This window comes from Antechinus flavipes, chromosome 1 (genome assembly GCF_016432865.1).
Source record: "Antechinus flavipes isolate AdamAnt ecotype Samford, QLD, Australia chromosome 1, AdamAnt_v2, whole genome shotgun sequence".
Lineage (NCBI taxonomy): Eukaryota > Metazoa > Chordata > Mammalia > Dasyuromorphia > Dasyuridae > Antechinus > Antechinus flavipes.
This window is the reverse complement of record NC_067398.1, coordinates 558,668,960-558,691,561: the sequence shown is the minus strand read 5'-3', so window position 1 is coordinate 558,691,561 and position 22,602 is coordinate 558,668,960. Positions and strand designations below refer to the sequence as shown.

At 33.7% G+C, this 22,602-nt stretch overlaps 1 protein-coding gene across 1 annotated transcript in view; it reads left to right on the top strand.

Annotated features, from left to right (window-relative positions):
* Positions 1–22,012, top strand: part of RIOK1 (RIO kinase 1) — a 34,769-nt gene extending 12,757 nt beyond the window's left edge. The window contains exons 7-17 of the mRNA XM_051970731.1: positions 2,301–2,413; positions 2,524–2,604; positions 7,049–7,135; positions 7,652–7,789; positions 9,624–9,727; positions 9,960–10,066; positions 12,515–12,580; positions 13,179–13,298; positions 15,061–15,114; positions 20,711–20,857; positions 21,654–22,012. Coding sequence (XP_051826691.1) covers positions 2,301–2,413; positions 2,524–2,604; positions 7,049–7,135; positions 7,652–7,789; positions 9,624–9,727; positions 9,960–10,066; positions 12,515–12,580; positions 13,179–13,298; positions 15,061–15,114; positions 20,711–20,857; positions 21,654–21,764 — 1,128 coding nt within the window. The 3' untranslated portion in view covers positions 21,765–22,012. The remainder of the gene's footprint in view (positions 1–2,300; positions 2,414–2,523; positions 2,605–7,048; positions 7,136–7,651; positions 7,790–9,623; positions 9,728–9,959; positions 10,067–12,514; positions 12,581–13,178; positions 13,299–15,060; positions 15,115–20,710; positions 20,858–21,653) is intronic.
* The last annotated feature ends 590 nt before the right edge of the window (positions 22,013–22,602 follow it).

The following is a 22,602-nucleotide window of genomic DNA, read 5'->3' as shown; positions in this document are numbered from 1 at the left end:
TTACTATCAAGAAGCTTATCATCTCTCCAGGAGAAAATGTAGACTTATGGAACAAAGAGCAAAAGAGATGGCATGCATAATAAAGTTGCAAACAGTATTTAGTGATATTGTTTGGGATGGTTAATGAGTACTTTGTATGGTCAAGAAGAGATGCTAAGTCACAAGACTTAGAGAAAAAAAGAAAATAATCTTATTTCTTATTATTTAATACCTCTATTTACATTATTCATCTTATTCCTTCTCATTTCCAGGACCTTGTTTCAGCATTCCTTCCCTTTATCAAAGACTCTCATTAACTCTAAATATGTTTCTGTACTTGTCTCCTTCTTCATTGACTTCTTTCCATTTGTAGACCTATTCAGGTCTTCCTAATCTTAAAAATAAAGCCCTGCCTTCTATCCCATCCAGATATTTCTTTCCTTTTTTTTACTGGAAATTCCTTGTAAAATTGTTTTTACCTGATACATCTGTACTATCCAGTTTTTCCTCACCCCTTTGCAAACTGTTTTCCACTTTTAACACTCCCTTTTTTTTTATTGTTTGCTTTTTTTTTAAATTGTGAACTTAACACGAAGTAAGATGAATATTTCTGTGTACAAAGCAGAAGAGGATTGTACAAGATGCTATAAATCTGCATCTTGAGCAGCTTTCAAGAACATAATAAATTTAACATTTTATTTTCTTGTATAACTGTGCAGGTTTTTGTTCATGTCGCTCTATGTTGGTTCATGCAAATTTTCCTAGGTTTGTCTGAAATCAGTCTCTTTTGTGGTTTCTTGTGGCACCATACTATATATTCATATACCTTCATTTGTTCTGCTTTTCTCCAGTCATTGGATTTACTTTCCAGTTCTTTATTATCAAAAAGAGGTGCCATACATATTTTTTTTTAACATAATGAATTCTTTGACTTTTCCAAAGAATAGGCATAGTAATATCACTTGATCAAAGGCTATGCAGTTTAGTGATTGTTTTTAAGTATAGTTCCACATCTTTTTCTTTTATTTCTCTAATCTGATAGATATGATGTATAACTTCAGCTTTGTTTTAACATGAAAATTTTAAATTAGAGGCTTGCAGCATTTTTATATAGTTTTTCATAATTTTTTCCTGTGAGAATTGCTTATTCATATCTTTGGCCACTTACCTATTAGGGAATGGGTGTCATTATTATAGACTTGAATCCATTTATTACATCTTGAGTATTAGATTTTTGTTAGAAAGAGACAAATCTTTGCTGCAAAGATTTTCTTTTCCCATTAACTTTTCATTCTAGTTTTAATTACACTAATTTTGTTTGTACAAAACTTTTTATCTTATATAGTTAAAGTTGCCCATTTTATCTTATATGGTCCTTTCTATATACTTGTTATGAGTTTTCCCCTTATCCATAAATGGGGAAAGTATTTCCTTCTTTGTGTTAAAAAATATATAAAATATATTAAAAAATATTTTAAAAATAATTTGTTTATATCTATCCTTGTTCTTGAATTATTGCAATATTTTCTTGACAGTTGTTTCCATTTCTACTCTTTACCTAATCTAGTCCATACTTCTGTTGCTCAGAGTAATCTTTCTTAAATACCAACAAGTTATCATTCCTTTTCTTAGAGTTTTCAATAGTTCCTTATTGCCCACCAAATAAAATTTAAACTCCTTCTAAGGCCCTTCCTTCTCTCATTACTAGCCAAACGGAATTCCTGTCCATTTTCTGAATGTGCCTTATGTTTTTCCAGTACTTTGCCTTTGTTTCTGTTCTTTCCTGTGAGTGAAATGCTCTTTCTTTCTGTTTGCCTGTGAATTTCCACTGCATTTTTTATTTATGTATTTTATTTTATATATTATATAAATCATGTCATCTCCCTCATAAACCTTCAAGGACTAATAGTCCTTGTTGATAATGACCATCACCTTCAGTCTTCACTATGTTTTTATATCTAATTCATTTATTTAGTAGTGCTGTTTTAATATAATCATTTGTATTTTTTTCCATGAAGTCAGTGTGTGTGTTTTAACCTCATATAATATTTCTTCTGAGATCCTAGCACAATGCTCAGCACAACTGGATGCCTAATGTTTTTTAGAATGAATGAGCAAATAAATTTAAATATCTTTTTATCATATATTTTAATTTAAATCTTTTGAAGGGTTTGGTTTATATTTGCATACTGAATTTTTACACTATATTCCAAAAAAGTTAATTATTTTCTGTCTTTGAGAGCAGAAAATTCACAAAAAAGTTAAATGTTGTACTTTACACAGGATTTCAATTATGTACATTTTGCTTTGGATTACATTAGGCTAATGTGTATCATGCCAGTACAACAGATGGAGAGAACAGAGCAATCAAGATTTATAAAACTTCAATTTTGGTGTTCAAGGATAGGGATAAGTATGTAAGTGGGGAATTCAGGTGAGTTTTAATTACTTTAAAGTTTGTTTCATTTTAGTTGTGTACATCAATATTAGAATGTGCCTATAAATTTTAACATGAAACTGCAATGAGTTCCTTATATTTTTCAGGTTTCGTCATGGATATTGTAAAGGAAACCCCAGAAAAATGGTACAGACTTGGGCAGAAAAGGAAATGAGAAATTTAATAAGGTAATGATTTGATTTCTTTTGTTTATCACTTGTGTGTACATATAGTAAATCCTTATGTAGAAATCTGCCCTTCCCTTTTTACAAATGAACATTTTGACCCAGATACAGAGAATACTTTAGGACTATTAAAAACAATCAGATCCATTGACTATACTAAATAAATAATCTCTTACTAAAGAGAAGGAATGTTAATGTTGCTGTTTCTCAGACTTTTAGAGCCATCAGAGCAAAGGTTTCACAGTTTAAGTGTGTCAAGTGCTTTCTAATGAGGTTAATTTAATTGGCTTGTCAGAAATCCACATTTCCATTACCTCATTCAAGGCTTGTTGGTATTTGAGTTTGTAGACTTAGCAACCAGAGACTCAGCAAGAGACAATTTTACTATCCATGGCAGTGAAGAGGAACATTAGCATGGATGATTAAAAACCTGGATAAAGTCAAACTTCAGCTCCAATTCAGCCAAAAGAGAAGAGAACCTGTTTATCCTTTTTTTCTCCTACCATAAAGACTAATCTATAAGGTTCTTTTATCTAACAGTTGACCTCACTTTAGGTAATTACTACCAGGAGAAAGTGGTACCTGATGTAGCTAGTTTAGCTGTTCTTGACAGCTTAAAATTTAAATCCCAAAGAAAGCTCTGAATTATGCTTATATTAAAATAGACATGTAATTATAAACATGTGGGAAGAAACTAAGTCACCATCCTTCTTTCATCACAGAGTTAGGGCCTCATCTGACTCAAAAGTCATCTTTCCTTGCTTCATTTAGAGATGAAGAAGCTGAGATCCAGAGAACTAAGTGACTTGTTTGAAGTCACACAACTAACAAGTAGCAGAGCTGGAATGTTTACCCAGGCCCCTGAAAAATCCCTAGTCTTTCTACCTAATCATTAAGACCCAACAAAACTTGGAATTAGAGTCACCCAGAGTCACTTCTTGCCTCTTAAGTTTTGTGACCTTTCAATCTCTCTCCTGCATTAATCACCACATAGAGTGGCTATGAGGCTCAAAGGAGAAGTTAGCATTAGAGGAAGAGATGGAAAAAGCTGACCCCAATCTTATAAAGCATAAAGCTAAGTGACTGAGAATAGTGGTACCCAGTAGAAATAGGGAATGCTTTTGGGGGTAAGAACAAGAAGTCCTTTCTTAAACCTGTGAAGTTTCCCAGCAGGAGATGTGAGACTTAACGTGAGGAAGAAATGTGTGGGAAAATGTGTACATTTTGGAGTCATCTGCATAGAGATGATAATTAGACTTGTGAAGCCTGTAGAAATCACCCAGAGAAAAAAGAAGCAGGGCTGTGGTAAAGTGCCAGAGTATATTGAGAAGGATTGCGTCAGGCAGGGAAGGGTAGAGATCAGAGAAGAGAAGCTATTCAAAAGGTCCATGATGTCTGGTGCTGCAGAACACTCAGAGAAGATGAAGACTTGGAAATAGCCTTAAGATTTGGCAGTAAGAGATCATTAACTTCAAAGATGTGGATTTATTTGATGATCTTTACTTAAGTTCCTAATTTAAAAATTATTTTTAAACACACTTTAAATGGGTTATTAAATTTAAATGGGTTATTTGTATGTAGATGGCATAATCTTTCAGATCCATCTAAACCCAGGGTTCTTAATTTTTGGGGTTCATGAATAAAAAAAAATTATAATTGGCTTCTTTTACAATCCTTTGTATTGTTTTGTATATTTTAATAATAATAATAATAATAATAATAATAATAATATTGTATTAAGAAGGGACCATAGGCTTCATTAGAGCCCATGGCACACACAAAAAAAGGTTAAGAACCTCTGCTCCTAGTCATGAATAATTGTTTAGTAGCAAAGTTAAGCTTGATTTCAAGAGCAGTTTGTCTAGTGATAGGATTGGAAATTGGATTGCAAGGAGATGAAAAGTGACAGTGAGAAAATAAAGTCAAGAAAACTCCTTTCCTTCTCCACCTTCCCTCCCTCTCCCACTTACATATGAAGTAGAAGCAAGATATTAGATGATAACTTGAAAGAAATTCAGAGTCAGATGAAGGTGTTTTGTTTTTGCAGAATTGAGACAATCTAAACAGAAGGATTTAGTGTATAAAAAGAAATGGGTCATTAGGGGGGAAAGTAGATTGCAGGGGCCAAACTGTTGGAGGAAGTGAGAGGGAATAGAATAAAGAGCACAAGTAAAGGATTTGGCTTTGAAATGGAAAATAAACTACCTCTTCTTCTCTAAGACTTGATACCATTGAGCTAAGAATGGAGAATAATTTTGAGGAGATTTGAAGTATGAAATTGGGAAGAAAAATAAATTTTGAGATCTCAAAAAAAATTTTTTTTAAGTCTTTATTGAGAAGGAGGATAGTGGAATAGAGTTTTGGAAAAGATATTGAGGGGATTTTGATAGTTTATCATGGAGAAGGAAATATAGTTCTCTGATGGCTCTTCAACTCTCTCAGAATGGAGAAACAATTTTTTTCTTAAAAGATCTGTTATGTAGTTCTCTTTCCTTATTGCTTATTTTCTTCAACATGACAACCAATTTTTATCCAGTAAAGCAATCTAATATGCAAACAAATTCCATATCTTACTTAAGGCATAATTCTTATTTGGGCTAACATTATAATATTTTGACAATTAGGTTGAAAAACCAAACAAACTTTTCATAATACTACACTTCCATTTTTATCTACAATGTAGTAGCTCGTAGAGAAATTTATAACATTAGATTCTTTTGTCTTGAAGGTAAAATCAACCTTTGTTGATGTCTATAATATTTGACCATAAAATCATTCTAAAATCTTTTGTCCTATAGATAGTATTATTATCTATGTGCAAATTCTGCCTTTTGTAGAAACATATCCCCAAATCTGGCAAACCAAATATACTGATTTTAACTGTCTTAATACAGTTTGTGATGGTTGTTAGGAGAGGAAGTAGGCTGTTATGGAAAGCTTATTGTAATTGTAATCAGGAAGATCTGGGCTCGGGGAAAAAAAAAAAAAAAACCCTAAAACTAATGGACATTGATCATGGGCTTCTTTTTACTCCTCTATGCTACAATTCAAACTCTTGGCAACATTCTTCATATTCTCTTCTTTTCTTCTGTTCTCTAGTAAAGAGATGGTCCTTCCCTCACTAGAACAAATCCTTGATTCCTTTCCCTCTCATCTCTTCTGTTAGATTATCCCCACAATCTGTTAAAAACAATCCAGATCAGCATGCGCTGTCCCCAGTTTGTGCAAGCCTTTTTGTCTTCCTTTGCTAATCTGGAAAGGTGGCTTACTGACTATTGAACATTTCAGACTTCAGCTGTCTTAAATTCAACATGTTCAAAACAGTTCATTTCTTTTCCCCTTTAACTTAGCCTTCTTCTTAAACTCCCCATTTCTGCTGAAGGTACTGCTGTCCTTCTTGTGATTCAGAATTGAAACCTAAGACTCCTTTTTCTCTTCCTTACCCTGTCAGATCCAGTTCATTGCCAGATCTTACCAGTTCTGACTCAGCATCTCTCATTTTATCCCCTTCTCTTCACAACACAGCCGCTGCCCTAGCTCAGACCCTTATCTCCTCTTGCTTGGATTGTTGCATCAGCCCAACTGGTCTCTCCAAGAGCCAGTCTTTCCCCTGTCCACAAGTGCTCAAAGTGATCTGTATGTGCCACAGCATGGACTTGGCTGTGTCAATCTCATGCTTGAAAGTCAACTCCCCTTCCCCCCTCCCTTTCCCTCACTACCTACAAGATTCAATTTGACTCTTCTTTGGCCTTGGCAGTTTTTCCCTATCTGGTTCCTGCTTCCATCCCAGACTTTTCTTACTTCTGTCCTGTGCAATCAGGCCAAACTGACTTACTTGATGCACCTTGTATGAGACACACTATTTTCTGTCTTATCTTCATGCATTTGTATAGGCTGCTTCCTATGCCTGCAGAGCACTCTCTCCTTACCATCTTTCTTAGAATTCCTTGAGGTCCATCTCCTACATGAAGCCTCCTCCTGATTTCTATCCTTCCTTCTATCACCTTTTGCAAAATTAATTTGTATTAACTTTTGTATACTTATAGTCAGAAATTATTTTTTCTCATCCTCTCTCCCCAATGTCCAGCAAGAATGGTTTAATTTTTTTGGCTTTGTATCCTTAATTCCTGTCAGTCCCAGGTTTTGTCAGTCCCGTTTCTGACAATCACCACTGTGAATAAGGTTTATCTTCCATGTTTATAAAACGGGAATAATTTTAATAATCTGAATAGTACTTAACCCATAAGGTTACTTTAAGGATCTAATAAAGTATGGAAACAAACATGTTATACAGATCAGCTGTTATGATTAGCCAGTGATAATGTTTTGTTTTGTTTTTTTTATAAATAGGCAAATAACTCATTTTTTGATCTGCTAGTCACTATGTAGTTTATTTACTCTACTTCTAAAATTTCAACTTAGTATTCCTTGATTTGTTATGTTTCAGGTTAAACACAGCAAAAATACCTTGCCCAGAACCTATCATGCTAAAACATCATGTTCTTGTCATGAGCTTCATTGGTAAAGATGACATGTAAGTATGTTTAAAACCAACAATTGTACATTTTAGATATTTCAAAATCCAATTCATTTCCTACTTTAAAATTACTTATTGTCTTTTTTTGTATTTAAATGGTATTGTATTCTTTTAAGATGAGTTTTTAACCTGGCATCCATGTCCTTTTAAAAAAAATTTTTTTTTGGATAAATTTATTTTAATGTAATTGTTTTTTTCCCCCTAATCTATTATACATTTAAAACCATTATTTTGAGAAAGGGTCCATAGGATTCAGTAGACCGTCAGTGAGATCCTTGACAAAGTTAAGACTCTCTGTTTTAAGTTATAAATTTAAATTATAAATGTCTTTAAAAGGGCAACTTACTATATACTAAGTACTATGAATATAATTTCTATTGGAATAAGCAGTCTGTTTTTTTGAGGTCATTTATTAGAAAATTATAAGATTAATTCTTATAGAAGAAGAGTCAGTGGAATAATGTCATTGATTTGTGATGGTCTCTTTCATCTTTTTTCTTTTTTTAAATTGAGGCCTGCTCCTCTTTTGAAAAATGCTCAGTTATCAGAATCTAAGGCCCGGGAGTTATATCTTCAAGTAATTCAGTACATGAGAACAATGTATCAGGATGCCAGACTCGTCCATGCAGATCTCAGTGAATTTAACATGCTGTAAGTTGTATCCCTTTTACTATTGTAACTTAAGTCTTCATTTTTGAACATAGCCTCTTAGGATACATGAATCCCAAAAACAAAAGCAAGCTACTGGGATTGAATTAGGGAAGTGATATGGTTAGATTTATACCAAAGAAAATCACTTTGGTAGTGGTATGGTGCAGAGATGTCATAACTTGCTGGCTGCAAGCAGTACGTAAAAATCCTACTTTTGTGTCTGAACCAGATTGAAATCTAATTGAGAAATGTTGATCAAAATAAGTAAAAATATGGTGTAACATAGATGATGCTAATTTTTGGTTTTCAAAGTCACTATGTAACTAGCAGAAATCATTTTCTATTGAATTTGGCAGCATTAATGTGAAGGATAGACTAGAATGGGCAGAGAGGCCATTTGAGAGGTTCTTGTACTAGGCTAGAGTGTTGAAAGGCCTGAACTAAGGAGATGACCATATGAGAAATGAGAAGGGAGGATGGATTTGAGGGATGGTGTGGAGGTAGAAATTGCAAAGTGAACCACCTGATTGGAGGGGTTAAGGATAATACCCAAACTGTGAATCTTGAAGTGAGATTAGTGCCAACCTGGTAGAGAGAAAGATTTTAGAGGAAAGACTAATTAGTTTTTGGACATTTTGAGTTTGTGATATATCTAGTATTTACTTTTTGAAATGGCTGGTAGATAATGATAGAGGACCGCAACTGCAGAGAGACTGACTGAAAACTGGAAATACTTAGGTGTAAGAATCATCTGCATGATAATTTGACCATGGTTACTGATAAGAGAAAAGAAAAGCTCCCACTCCCCATCTTCCCTTTGGAGAATACCCACAGTTAGCGAATTTGATAGGATAATGAACCATTAAGAGACATAAAAGGTGATATCAGATAGAAAGAGAAACAGAAGAGAGAGTAGTTTCATAAAAACTCCCGGGAAGAAAAGAGTATTTTGGAGGAGATCAGCAATGAAGTCAAGAAGGATATGAACAGAGAAGACTATCACAGTTGTCTATTAAGAAATTGTTAACTTTGGAAAAAAAACAATTTCAGTAGAATGCGGTCTGAAGCCAGTTTGCAAAAGGTTGAAAAGAAATTATGAGAAGAAAGGAAGTAGGGGCAGTGTCAATCACTTTTTCCGAGTTTGACTAAGAGGAATAATAGCTTCAGTGGGGATGGTAGTGAAATGGTAGTGGTGGAGTTATCTGATTGTTTGGGGGGGGTGGGGTTGGTTTCCGAGGGAAGAGGCCAAAGATTTTTGAGTAGGTGAGTGTGAGTGACATGTTCAGACCTGTATCATAGAAAATGTTCTGGCAATTGTATGGAAGATGTATTACAGAAGGGAGAAATTATGATCATTTGGGACTTGTGCAGTAGACCAGAGAAAGATCAGAGATGTTCATTTAGATTGGCGATGTTGATGTGAGTGAAGAGAAGTGTGTATATAACAGTTGTTGTGGAGGTAGAATTGATAGTTCTTGGAAATTGAGAGCATAAAAGAGGTGATAGAGAAGAGGAATGGTTGAGCCTAGTATGACTTTAAATCTGGATTAATTTATTTGTTAATGTTAATTGTTAATCTCAGACTGAGATTGGAAGAGATGAGTTTAGTTTGGAATATGTATTTGAAATTCTGATTGGACATCTCTATAGAGATGTCAAGGAGGCAGCTTGACAGGGTGGATTTGAAATTCAGAAGACAGATTAGTGCTAGATTTGTAGATTTGGGAATCATCATATTAAACAGCATTTTTGTATCAAGAGGGATGCAGATAGAAAAGAGCAGCTAGAAGAGTCACATTATTGCTTTGTCTGACTGAATCCTTTGATCCACAAGGTACTGTAATGGAAATGTATACATTATTGACGTGTCTCAGTCTGTGGAGCATGATCACCCACATGCCTTGGAATTCCTAAGGAAAGACTGTGCCAATGTCAATGGTAAGTGCAAATTGTAACTTTGTATTTTCCTGGTTCCCCTTTGGAAGCTCTAGCTGTTTCATGAGCATTGACATAAAACTTTAGCACTGTTAGAGGGAAAAACAATGTTTTGGGAGATGTTACTTAAGTTTATTTTTCTGGGAGGTTGTTCACATTGCCATAGTGAATTGGTAAAGTAACTTGTGTCTTTGTTTCTTCTGAAACACTAATTTTTTTTTAAATCTTCCCAAAGATTTTTTTTTAAAACACGGTGTTGCTGTGATGACTGTACGGGAGCTCTTTGAATTTATCACAGATCCTTCTATCACAAAAGACAACATGGATGATTACCTCTTAAAGGTAAGTTTCAGAAAATTTATAGAGGCAAAAAAAGAAAAAAAAGTTCGAATTTGCCTAATACTCACTGAATAGCCAATGATCTGTACATATTTAATTCCTTCATTTTTGAAAAAAACTGTAAATAATTTCAGAAATGAGTAACCATATGTAAAAAGAAACATGTATATTGTGATAACTTTGAAACGGTTATTTCCATCATCTAGATGTAATTTCCAAGCATTGTCAAACTCAATTTCATATACAGGGAAACCAAGATATTTTGTATCATAGCCAGTGAGTTTGAGAGATCTGTTTACTAAAGGGTAGCATAGATAATGAAGCAATAGCAATATTAAACATATATGCACCAAGTGGTGTAGCATCTAAATTCTTAAAAGAGAAATTAAGAGAGCTGCAAGAAGAAATAGACAGCAAAACTATAATAGTGGGAGATAATAAATTTTCTTGCACTATCAGAATTAGATAAATCAAACCACAAAACAAATAAGAAAGAAGTCAAAGAGGTAAATAGAATACTAGAAAAGTTAGATATGATAGATCTCTGGAGAAAACTAAATGGGGACAGAAAGGAGTACACTTTCTTTTCAGTAGTTCATGGAACCTATACAAAAATTGACCATACATTAGGACATAAAAACCTCAAACTCAAATGCAGTAAGGCAGAAATAGTAAATGCATCCTTTTCAGACCATGATGCAATCAAAATTACATTCAACAGAAAGCCAGGGGAAAGTAGACCAAAAAATAATTGGAAACTAAATAATCTCATACTAAAGAATGATTGGGTGAAACAGCAAATCATAGACATAATTAATAACTTCACGCAAGAAAACAACAATAATGAGACATCATAACAAAATTTTTGGGATGCAGCCACAGCAGTAATAAGGGGAAATTTCATATCTCTAGAGGCCTACTTGCATAAAATAGAGAAAGAGAAGGTCAGTGAATTGGGCTTGCAACTAAAAATGGTAGAAAAGGAACAAATTAAAAACCCCCAGTCAAACACTAAATTTGAAATTCTAAAAATAAAAGGAGAGATCAATAAAATTGAAAGTAAAAAACTATTGAATTCATTAATAAAACTAAGAGTTGGTTGTATGAAAAAAACCAACAAAATAGACAAACCCTTAGTAAAACTGATTTTAAAAAAGGAAAGAGGAAAATCGAATTGTTAGTCTTAAAAATGAAAAGGGAGAACTAGCCACTAACGAAGAGGAAATTAGAGCAATTATTAGGAGTTACTTTGCCCAACTTTATGCTAATAAATTCGGCAACTTAAATGAAATGGAAGAATAAATATAAAAAATATAGCTTGCCCAACCTAACAGAGGAAGAAGTAAATATCCTAAACAGTCCCATCTCAGAAAAAGAAATAGAACAAGCTATTAACCAACTCCCTAAGAAAAAATCCCCAGGACCAGACGGATTTACATGTGAATTCTACCAAACATTTAAAGAACAATTAACTCCAATGCTATAAAACTATTTGAAAAAATAGGGATTAAAGGAATCCTATCCAACTCCTTTTATGACACAGACATGGTACTGATACCTAAACCAGGTAGGCTGAAAACAGAGAAAGAAAATTATAGACCAATCTCCCTAATGAATATTGATGCTAAAATCTTAAATAAAATATTAGCAAAAAGATTGCAGAAAATCATCCCCAGGATAACATACTATGACCAAGTAGGATTTATACCAGGAATGCAGGGCTGGTTCAATATTAGGAAAACTATTAGCATAATCGACTATATCAATAACCAAACAAACAAAAACCATATGATCATCTCAATAGATGCTGAAAAAGCATTTGATAAAATCCAACATCCATTCCTAATAAAAACACTTGAGAGCATAGGAGTAAATGGACTTTTCCTTAAAATAGTCAGGAGCATATATTTAAAACCGTCAGTAAACATCATATGCAATAGGGGAAAACTGGAACCTTTCCCAGTAAGATCAGGAGTGAAACAAGGTTGCCCACTATCACCATTAGTGTTCAATATTGTGTTAGAAATACTAGCCTTGGCAATAAGTCGAGAAAGAGAGTAAAGGAATTAGAGTAGGCAATGAGGAAACAAAACTATCACTCTTTGCAGATGATATGATGGTATACCTAGAGAACCCCAGAGATTCTACCAAAAAGCTATTAGAGAGATCTATTTACTGATCATTTAGGCAGATAGAACTGAAAGGGAAGTTTCATTTGCCACTTTGTATACTGAGTTAATATTAGTAATATTAATCATTCTGAATGGCAGAACTGTACACTACCGCTAGGGGTCACTAAATCCTTTGACTCAGAAGGGTAAAGGATTTTTTTTTTTTTTTTTTAAGTGTTTGGCTCCTGATTCAGAGGGAAAAAAGAATGAAGAGGGAAATGTTTTTGGAATTAGCAAGTTGAAGTACAAAGAAAAGTAATGTTTTCTTATATTTTGAAAGGCCATGGAAATAGCAGCCCAAAGGACAGAAGAACAAAGATCCAATCAAGATCATGTGGATGAAGAAGTATGCTTTTTGATTTATCTTGTCTTTGCCTTAGAAAATAATTTAGATTTGAAATAATTTTCATTATTTAGGATATATAAACTTAGCAGATAAAGGTTGTACTTTGAATTTTCAAATTTGAAAACTCAAAAAGTAATGTTTATTTTTCATTTAAAGTACTGTGTAAACTTAAAACAGTCCATTTTTAATGTGCTGGGCTGTATAAGCTGAATATGCTATTTCCGGTAGCAAGCTTTGGAGATGGCAAATAATAAATAGATTATTAGGGGTGAATGATTAGGGTTGGGGAGAGTGAATGTTTCCTATTACAAATGTGAATTTAGAATTTGTGAATTTCCATTTGAATAATGGATGTTAGAATACGTGCAACTTTAGAATAATTATTTAACCCTACTTTTTTCTTTTAGTAAACTTTTAGCACTGTGGAAGTATTGGAAGTAAACTCTGTTTGCCTAAAAAGAGAATGACATATACTTATGCCAGACTGAAACACTGACATAATGTAGCTTAATGAACAAAGGTACTAGATTTTATAGTTAAGATCACTCTGTGATGAATAGCTAATTCGTGGTTTTGTTTTCTCTTTTACTGTGACCAGGTATTTAAACGAGCTTATATTCCTAGAACTTTGAATGAAGTTAAAAATTATGAGAGGGATGTGGATTTAATGATGAAGATAAAGGAGGAAGATATGGCTTTGAATATACAGCAGGATAATGTAAGTAGATAAGATGGGAACTCACAAAAAAGGGACCTAGAATTCCAGGACTATAACATCAATATCAGGATCGAGTTTAACATTTCTGTTATATACTTTCTGTTGTAGTAAGACATATACAAGATGCCTTAGTAGACACAGAGAGAGTAGTCTGACTTCTACAGAATCTGTAACAATAAAACCTTTCTCTTTAATGTTCTTTTACTGAGTTTGGTAATGAATCCATTTGTTCTTGCTTACCTCTTTTCTTCCAGTTACAAATTTTATAAGGGAAAGCACTACATTGTTGTATTATTGCATTGTAGTCCTTTCCTCTCCATGTACTTAGGATACAATAATGATCTATGAATATTTTGTAATTTGGAAGAAAAAAGGTTCTGGAAAGAGCAATAAGGTTAAATCCCAATTTGGCATTTAATTTTATGTTATAAATTCTGTTTATTTATGGAGGAAATGTCTGTTCCTCATATTTTCCATGCATGTTAATCTTATATAATCAACTATTGTAAATTCCTTGAGGGGTAGAGATTATTATTAGGAAGAATAGGATTCCAGTTCATTGGGGACAGGAATCAGGAATCCTTTCCATATCCCTGACAAATAGTCATCAAAGTTGAAGTTACCCTCTAGGCATCATATTTAAATAACCCTAAGTGTTAAGAAATTTTTCCTTATGTTGAGCCAGAAGCTGCTTTTCTGTAGCTTTTAGCAGTTGGTCTAGTTTTGCCTTCCAGGTATTAACAGATCTAATTCCTTATTCACACTATCTTTCATTTGTTTGAAGACTATTGCTATTTCTTTCAAGTCTTCTTTTTCAATTCTTTTCAGCTATTCTTGTGGTGAGATTTTTAATCCTTTTTCCATTTGGATTTCTTTCCTGATTTACTAGGCTGTTTTTTATAAAATATAACATCAAATCTAGGCATGATACTTTAGCTATGATCTGGCCAAGAAAGAATATGGTGGGGCATAAATAATCTCCTTCGCTAAAGACATTGTTATTACATTTCTGCTGCCCCTTCATTGCTAATTCATATGAGGCCTGCAGTCTCCTAAAATCCATAGGTCTTTTATAATATGAAATGTTTTCTAGCCATAATTTTCAAATCCTCTATTTGTTTGTTGTTTTTTCCTCATCTAAGGGTAGAACTTTACATTTATCACTATTAAGTTTCATGTTAGCTTTAGCCAACAGTTTCAAATTATTGCGGTTCTTTTGGATTTAGATTCTTGCATTGAGTACATTTGCTATTCTTCCCAGATTCGTGTTATTTGTGTATTTGAGAAATATTTTCTCTGCCTACATTCAAGTTATCATTTAACCTATTTTATACTACTTCATAATATTAATTCATGATACCTTTCACATAGGTGCTTCATAAATACTTATTGATTGGTTGATTTGAAAGAAATAGGGTAAGTTTATTAATTGGGATAGATAAATGTTTTTACTTCCATGGTTTAGAGCAGAGGTGTCAAATCCATATGGCAGCTACCCTAAATATATTAAATATAATTGAGAAATATTTAACAAAATAAATAAAAATACAATAGCACATAATGTTAATATGTGGTTTTCTAGGTCAATATGCAGCTTATAAGGATCCTTATGTAAGATATAGTGGTCCCCATTTCTGTTTAGAGTTTGACATCACTGGTTTAGCTAATGTTTTGAAGGAGATAACTGGTTTTTATGCTTCTATTGATTTACCTTAGCTTTTTTCCATATTGAATTTCTATTGCTTTTTTCCTCTTGTGCCAGATTTTATATCAGACTGTGACAGGACTGAAGAAAGACTTATCAGGAGTTCAGAAGGTAAGACTATATATACTGCTCTTTATATATGTGAAAGTCCTTTGAAGTGTATAAAACACTATACAGATGTGTGTTATTAGAATTAGTCAATGTAGTAATTAGAAAACCACATTGCAGAGGAAATTTAAAAGTAGAAGTACTTTCTAAGCCTCCAGATTTTTCTTTCCTGAAACCAAAAATATCTGTTACATTTTCTGATATTAAAATTTCTCTTAGTACTTGAAATGTGGGGATTCCTGGTTTTGTAATTTCTCTGTCCATGAATTGTTTTGTGAGGCATTACTTTTTGTGCTGCTATTTCCTTTTCTGTGAAATGGAATTAGTGGTGGCAATTAACTTTATAGATTGTTTTTCCCCTAAAGTCCTCTCTATGATGTCTTAATAGTAAAGAGGGATTTGGGGAGCAGGAAGAGGCAGACTTTGGGATCTCAAAGGCTATAGTAGTAGATGAAAAACTGGTGAGGCTGACCAATTGGAGAGGCTCATCACTTCCCAGAAAGTGAGTACAGAATGGTGAAGTTTTGTAGCCATGTCAGTTTGCCAAGACTGTTTGCTAAAGCTGGGAGAGGCTACGAGGATGCAAGGAACCTCACACTGGTGAGAAAATTCTGAGTCCTTGAGGTATTATTGATCATCTTTTAGTGTCAAAGCAGATTTTAAAGTTTGTTAATGTTAAGGGATTGTGGATGTCTATAGACTCCATCTAGGACACGTTTGCCAGTGTGGACAGGTGTGAGCTTGCCCACAGAGGGTGTGGGTGGTTCTGTATTGTTCAGGGGGAGCCTCTTCTCCTTCCCATGGAAAATGGTGCCCTTGGCTTGGTTTTGCTCTTAGGAGGGCTGAGATTAAGTCATTGTAATTTGTGTATTTCAGTATAGAGTAAAGGTGGTCCAGATGTCCTTTTATCTCCTTAATTAGAGGTTTACCATGGACATTGCAGGATTTCCTTCCTGAAAATCTAACAAGATGTTGCTGTTTTTTCTTTTAGTGTGGAAAAAAGTGAATGAGAGATTCCAGGGTGCTGCATTCTGAGGCCGCAAAGAGCTGGCTCTCTAGCAAATATAGGCTTTACATTCCAAAGCATGTTAATTTTGTTCTATGTTAGGAGAAACTGCTAAAGTATTTTGCCCATCAGTTCTTTCATGGTCAGAAAGTGCTCTTACAGTTTTTCTTTTATATATTAAAAAAACAAAAGGAAATATTAATGATAATGTTAAACTTGCTCATGTAATGAATTGTTTCTTTTAAAAAATGATTTGAGGGGCAGTTAGGTAGTGCAGTGGATAAAACACCAGCCCTGAAGTTAGGAACCTGAATTCAAATCTGGTCTCAGATACTTAACATGTTTTAGCTGTGTGACCCTAGGCAAGTCACTTAATCCCAATTGCCTCAGCAAGAAAAAAAAAAAAAAAGATTTGATTTTGATATTGCCTTCTTTTCGTCAGCCCCAAATATGTGTAGAATTATTTTCACAAGAAGTAAAACTTTTTTGACTTAAATTAATGCCTGCTTTTTGAAGATGCCTTCATCTTCCTCAGATTTATATTTTTTTGAAGACTGTTTCTTTATTCTTCTATATTTCTGAGGGATGGTTGCATTTGCAACCTCCATCTAAAGATAATTACTATCCAAGGATAGCTTAGTGACCACTGATAGTCCATGGAAATCTTCAGGTTGTCTGAATTTAGTATCTTCTAATACTAATGCTTACAAATACTTAGAGATTCTAGAAGTAATTTGTTAAGTATTTCTTCAATACAATAGTCACCTCATTGGGTTTTTTTTTAATGTATTTAAAATTTAAATACAAAAAAGAAAAAAAGTCATGTACACAGCAAAATGTGAGAGGACTCAAAATATGAAATAATAAATTTCTTTTTCAAGAAAGCATATGATACACATTATATTCATTATTGTCCATCTTTTCTTTCATTCTTTGCTGTGCATTTTTTGTGTTATTATCTTTAATTTTTTTCCATTTCTTTTTTTTTTTGTGTGTGTGTGTTGTTTTTTTTTTAATTTTTATTTAATAATTACTTTATATTGACAGAATCCATGCCAGGGTAATTTTTTTTTACAACATTATCCCTTGTACTTGTTTCTGTTTCGATTTTTTTTTCCCCTTCCTCCCTCCACCTCCTCCCCTAGATGGCAAGCAGTCCTTTATATGTTGGATATGTTGCAGTATATCCTAGATACAATATATGTTTGCAGAACCGAACAGTTCTCTTGTTGCATAGGGAGAATTGGATTCAGAAGGTATAAATAACCCGGGAAGAAAAACAAAAATGCAGATAGTTCACATTCGTTTCCCAGTGTTCTTTCTTCGGGTATAGCTGCTTTTGTCCGTCATTTATCAATTGAAACTCAGTTAGGTCTCTTTGTCAAAGAAATCCACTTCCATCAAAATATGTCCTCATACAATATCGTTGTCGAAGTGTATAATGATCTCCTGGTTCTGCTCATCTCACTTAACATCAGTTCATGTAAGTCTCTCCAAGCCTCTCTGTATTCATCCTGCTGGTCATTTCTTACAGAACAATAATATTCCATAACATTCATATAACACAATTTACCCAGCCATTCTCCAGTTGATGGGCATCCATTCATTTTCCAGTTTCTAGCCACTACAAATAGGGCTGCTACAAACATTTTGGCACATACAGGTCCCTTTCCCTTCTTTAGTATTTCTTTGGGATATAAGCCCAATAGAAACACTGCTGGATCAAAGGGTGTGCACAATTTGATAATTTTTTGGGCATAATTCCAGATTGCTCTCCAGAATGGTTGGATTCGTTCACAACTCCACCAACAATGCATTAGTGTCCCAGTTTTCCTGCATCCCCTCCAACATTCGTCATTATTTTTTCCTGTCATCTTAGCCAATCTGACAGGTGTGTAGTGGTATCTCAGAGTTGTCTTAATTTGCATTTCTCTGATCAATAATGATTTGGAACACTCTTTCATATGAGTGGTAATAGTTTCAATTTCATCCTCTGAAAATTGTCTGTTCATATCCTTTGACCATTTATCAATTGGAGAATGGCTTGATTTCTTATAAATTTGAGTCAGTTCTCTATATATTTTGGAAATGAGGCCTTTATCAGAACCTTTAACTGTGAAGATGTTTTCCCAGTTTGTTGCTTCCCTTCTAATCTTGTTTGCATTAGTTTTGTTTGTACAAAGGCTTTTTAATTTGATGTAATCAAAATTTTCTATGTTGTGATCAGTAATGGTCTCTAGTTCATCTTTGGTCACAAATTTCTTTCTCCTCCACAAGTCTGAGAGATAAATTATTCTATGTTCCTCTAATTTATTTATAATCCTAGACTTTATGCCTAGGTCATGGACCCATTTTGATCTTATCTTGGTTTTTTCCATTTCTTCTTCCCTCCCCAATCCCCTTCCCCAAAGCAAGCTACAGTTAAATACAGATCTATCTATGCATCTACATACATACAGAGTTAATTAGAGAGATAGGTGTATGTATATATACATATGTGTATATACACACGTACCCATGTAGTACATACATACACATGCATATATATATATATATTCATATACATCTATGTAAGATTGTACTGTGCTTATATCCCCTCTTTCTCTGAAAGTGGATAACATCATCCTCTTAGGTCCAAGTCTTTACATCTTTTTCTAACTCTACCAATTCATGATTTTCTACACCACAGCAATATTCCAATCTTTTTTCTATCTAGTTGTTTTAAATAATCTAAAGCAATATTAATATGGCTGACATATAGTATAGTTTCCCTAATTTTTCTCTTTTGACTGAATTTATTTTAACTTACTACCCTGATCTTTTTCTAATAAATTCTATTTCTGATCATTATTATTATGTCTGTGTATATCTGTTTCCCATCCCTACTGACTTCTATACTTCTACCCACTACCTTGCTTTGCTGTTACCATTTCTCCTACCCCTCAAGGATCCTACCTTAATTCTGTCCTTTGACTCTTTCCTCTTTATCCCATTCTCTTAATTGTTAATGTTTATCTAATTATTTTTCTTAGATCTTATATGTCAAATTTTCTATTAAGTTCAGAAGTTTTTGCAACAAAAGCCTAAAAGTGATAATTCATTGAATGTCTTTTTGTTTTGTTTTTGTTCAGGATTGTACTTAATTTTGCTGGGTATGATATTTTTGGTTGCAATCCTAGTTCTTTTATTTTTCAATATATGATGTTCCAAGATATACAGTCTCTTAATGTAGCTACTGCTATGTCTTGTGTGATTCTAATTTTAGCTCCATTGTATTTGAATTTTTTTTTCCTTGTTGTTTGTAATATTTCTTCCTTGATCTGGAGGTTTCAGAATTTAGCTATGATGTTCCTGGAGGATTTTTTCATAGTATCTGTTTTAGTTGGTGATTGGTAAATTTTTTCTATTTCTACTTTCCCCTCTTGTCAAACACTTCAGGACAATTTTATTTAATTATTTTTTGTATTATATAAAGAGTATTCTTTTGGTCAAAGATTTCAGATAGTACAGTTATTATGTTTTTTCTTCTTGATTTGTTTTCCAGATCTATTTTTTTCTTATGAGATATCTCACATTCTCTTCTATTTTTTCAGTCTTTATATTTTGTTTTATTATTTCTTGGTTTCTTATAACTTTGTTGACTTCCTTTTACCCAGTTCTAGTTTTCAAGAAGTCATTTTCTTCTTCCTTTTTTAGTTGATTGACTTTCTTTACATAAGCTTGTTTTTTTTTTTTTTTTTTTTGGATTGTTCTTTCATTTTTTTCCTCAATCTCTCATTTGATATTTAAAATCTTTTAAAAGTTCTTCTATGAATTCTCCTCTGAAGATGAACTCCTGTCTTCCTTAATCCCATAATACCTTTCTATGGTTAGGGTCTTTCTCCTTTGCCCAATCATTTTTTTTTTTTTTTAAATAAGAGCTTGTTAGTGTAATCACTTCTAGTCCTGGGGTTAGGGGTGATGGTGCTGTCTCTATACTCAGGTCTTTCTTCGGTTCTCCTCTTTGGCCTGGGATGCCAAATCAAAAACTCTACTCTTCTGTAACTGCCCACAGCCAGCAGTCTCCCTTTTCCATTGGTTCTCAGTAAGTGTGTGCTGGATTGTTCTCACCCAGAATCTAGAAAAGAGTGCTTTAGCCTGAGGATTCAAAAAAAAGAGTGTTTTACTAGAGTAAGAATCCAGAATCTAGAAAAAAAGTGCTTTTTAAAGTGCTTTCTGGACTGAGAACCTGGAAAATGGTGCTTTCCTAGAACAAGCATCCAGAAAAGAATGCTTTCTAGAGTTCCTTTTCCAGACTGAGAATTCAGAAAAGAGTGCCTTTTTTAGACTGGAAAATGAGAAAAGAGTGTTTTTCTAGAGTGTTTTCTAAACGGAGAATCTGGAAAAGAATTTTTCTAGAGTGACAATCTAGAAAAGAGTGCCAAATCTCTGTCCCAGATTTCCATTTTTCAGAATTGAAATGAAGACAAAAGAAGTCCAAATTTTCAAAGCATATTTGTTTTTAATTCTGTAGTTTCTTTTACACCAACACATCTCTGGTGTAAATATGGAAAAATCTGGCTTAGTATAACTTGATTCTGTGATACCATCAAGGTCCCTGCACTGCTGGAAAATCAAAGCAAGGAGGAGTTGGATTCTGATTCAGATGATGCTAGTAGTTCTGAAGACCCTGATTCTGAAGGGCATGGAGATCAGCCCCATCCCAGGAGGCATTCCACTGACCTGGAAATGGACAAAAAGGTCAGTTTGTGGCTTCTCTCTACAGGTCTGCAGTTTTTTTGATTTGAGCAATGGGTTCAGGTCAGACTACAAGGTATAAATGAAAAAGCCCTATGAGTCAAGAAACCTGGGTGCAAATCTTGGCCATAATACTTATCAGCTGTAAGCCCTTGGACAAACCCTGTCATTTTCTCCATTTATAAAACTTAATGCCATTGGTCCTACCTTGATGTGACAATGTGACATGATTTGGTATTTAGGCTTTCTGATGAGTTTGTGAGATTGCCTTTTTTCCCCTTTCAGATATCACATGCTGCTTCTGTTTCACTGAACATGGAATATTGTGCATTGTAATTATTTACCTTGTGCATTAGTCCCTTAGTAGACTGCAAGCTCTAGGAGAGAGGGCTCTTCCAGCACCTAGAGCAGAATTCTGATCAGTTATCATGGATGCTTTGAAAATATTTGTTGAATTGAATTGAAACCCTTGACAAATAGTTACCCTTGTTCTAGTTCATAAACGTGGATTTTGCTTTAGATGTCAATATTATTTATAGATTCCTTTTTGGCCTGGACATACCTGGGCATTACTTAAAGAGGGCTCATAGACATCATAAAGTATGATATACCACTTGTTTGAAAACCTCTACTTGTTAATCATGCACGTTACCAAAATGAAAAATATATTTTATTGTTTTGCAACTTTGAATTTTTGTGAGGAGGTATAATTTGGAGGGATATAATTTGTAAGTCTTTAATAAATAAGAATTTTTATTAGGGAAACTTCTTTGAAACCAATTTTAAATGGCTTTTACAGGAAAGAAAGAAGATGGTCAAAGAGGCCCAGAGAGAAAAGAGAAAAAACAAAATCCCCAAGCATGTGAAGAAACGCAAAGAGAAGGTAGCCAAGATGAAGAAAGGCAGATAGAAGCTAGACTTTGTTATCCAAAGCCATGGACTTCCACCTTCTTGCTTCTTGCCAAATTCTGATATCTGTCTGCAGGATGGAGTTGGAAGATGAACTGTTTAATTTTATAAAATACTGAACTAAGTAGGAATAATCACAGTTTCTTTGAAGACTCATTATTGTGGGGCTGTTATCTAGGTCTCTAGTTTTTGGAATTGACAATAATTATTTAAGCTGGCATCTTAATAAAGAAACTGTATGTTTTAAAATTTTTTTTATGATTTTCTTTGAAAATCAAGTTTTAGAACTTTAAAATTTTAAAAAGTAGTAAATCTAGGGGCAGCATTAGGTAGAAAACTGGCTTCCAAGTTCAGAAAATATGGATTTAAGTGCTGAATATGACACATTACCCAAATGTATGACCTTGAACAAGTCATTTAACCTTTTGTTATATCTGACAACTTCCGAAGACTCTAGTGATAGAGCATTTGCCAATCTGCATTGAGAAATTCTTATCATGATTTCCTTACAATAATTATGTTATAGAATCAGATCTCCAGAACAGTATTGTTTAACCACCTTTTCCAGCACAGGACCATGCTAGCTAGTTGCCTGGAATATTTTTTAACCTACTGAAAAAAATTCCCTAAATATTTGAATTTTCTTAATTTCTTTAGCCCTGTTTTGATGAGGAGATTGGATTTCTTGATGATTATTTCAGGGAAAAGAGAGAGAGAGATTTTAGATGGGAGAAATGCTTATCTCTTGTGTGTGGCATATTGCACCCTGGGAAATGTACTCAATTATATAAGAAATTAAGCTCTTTGAGAAGTAATTAAATTCACTATTAATAGTTTGT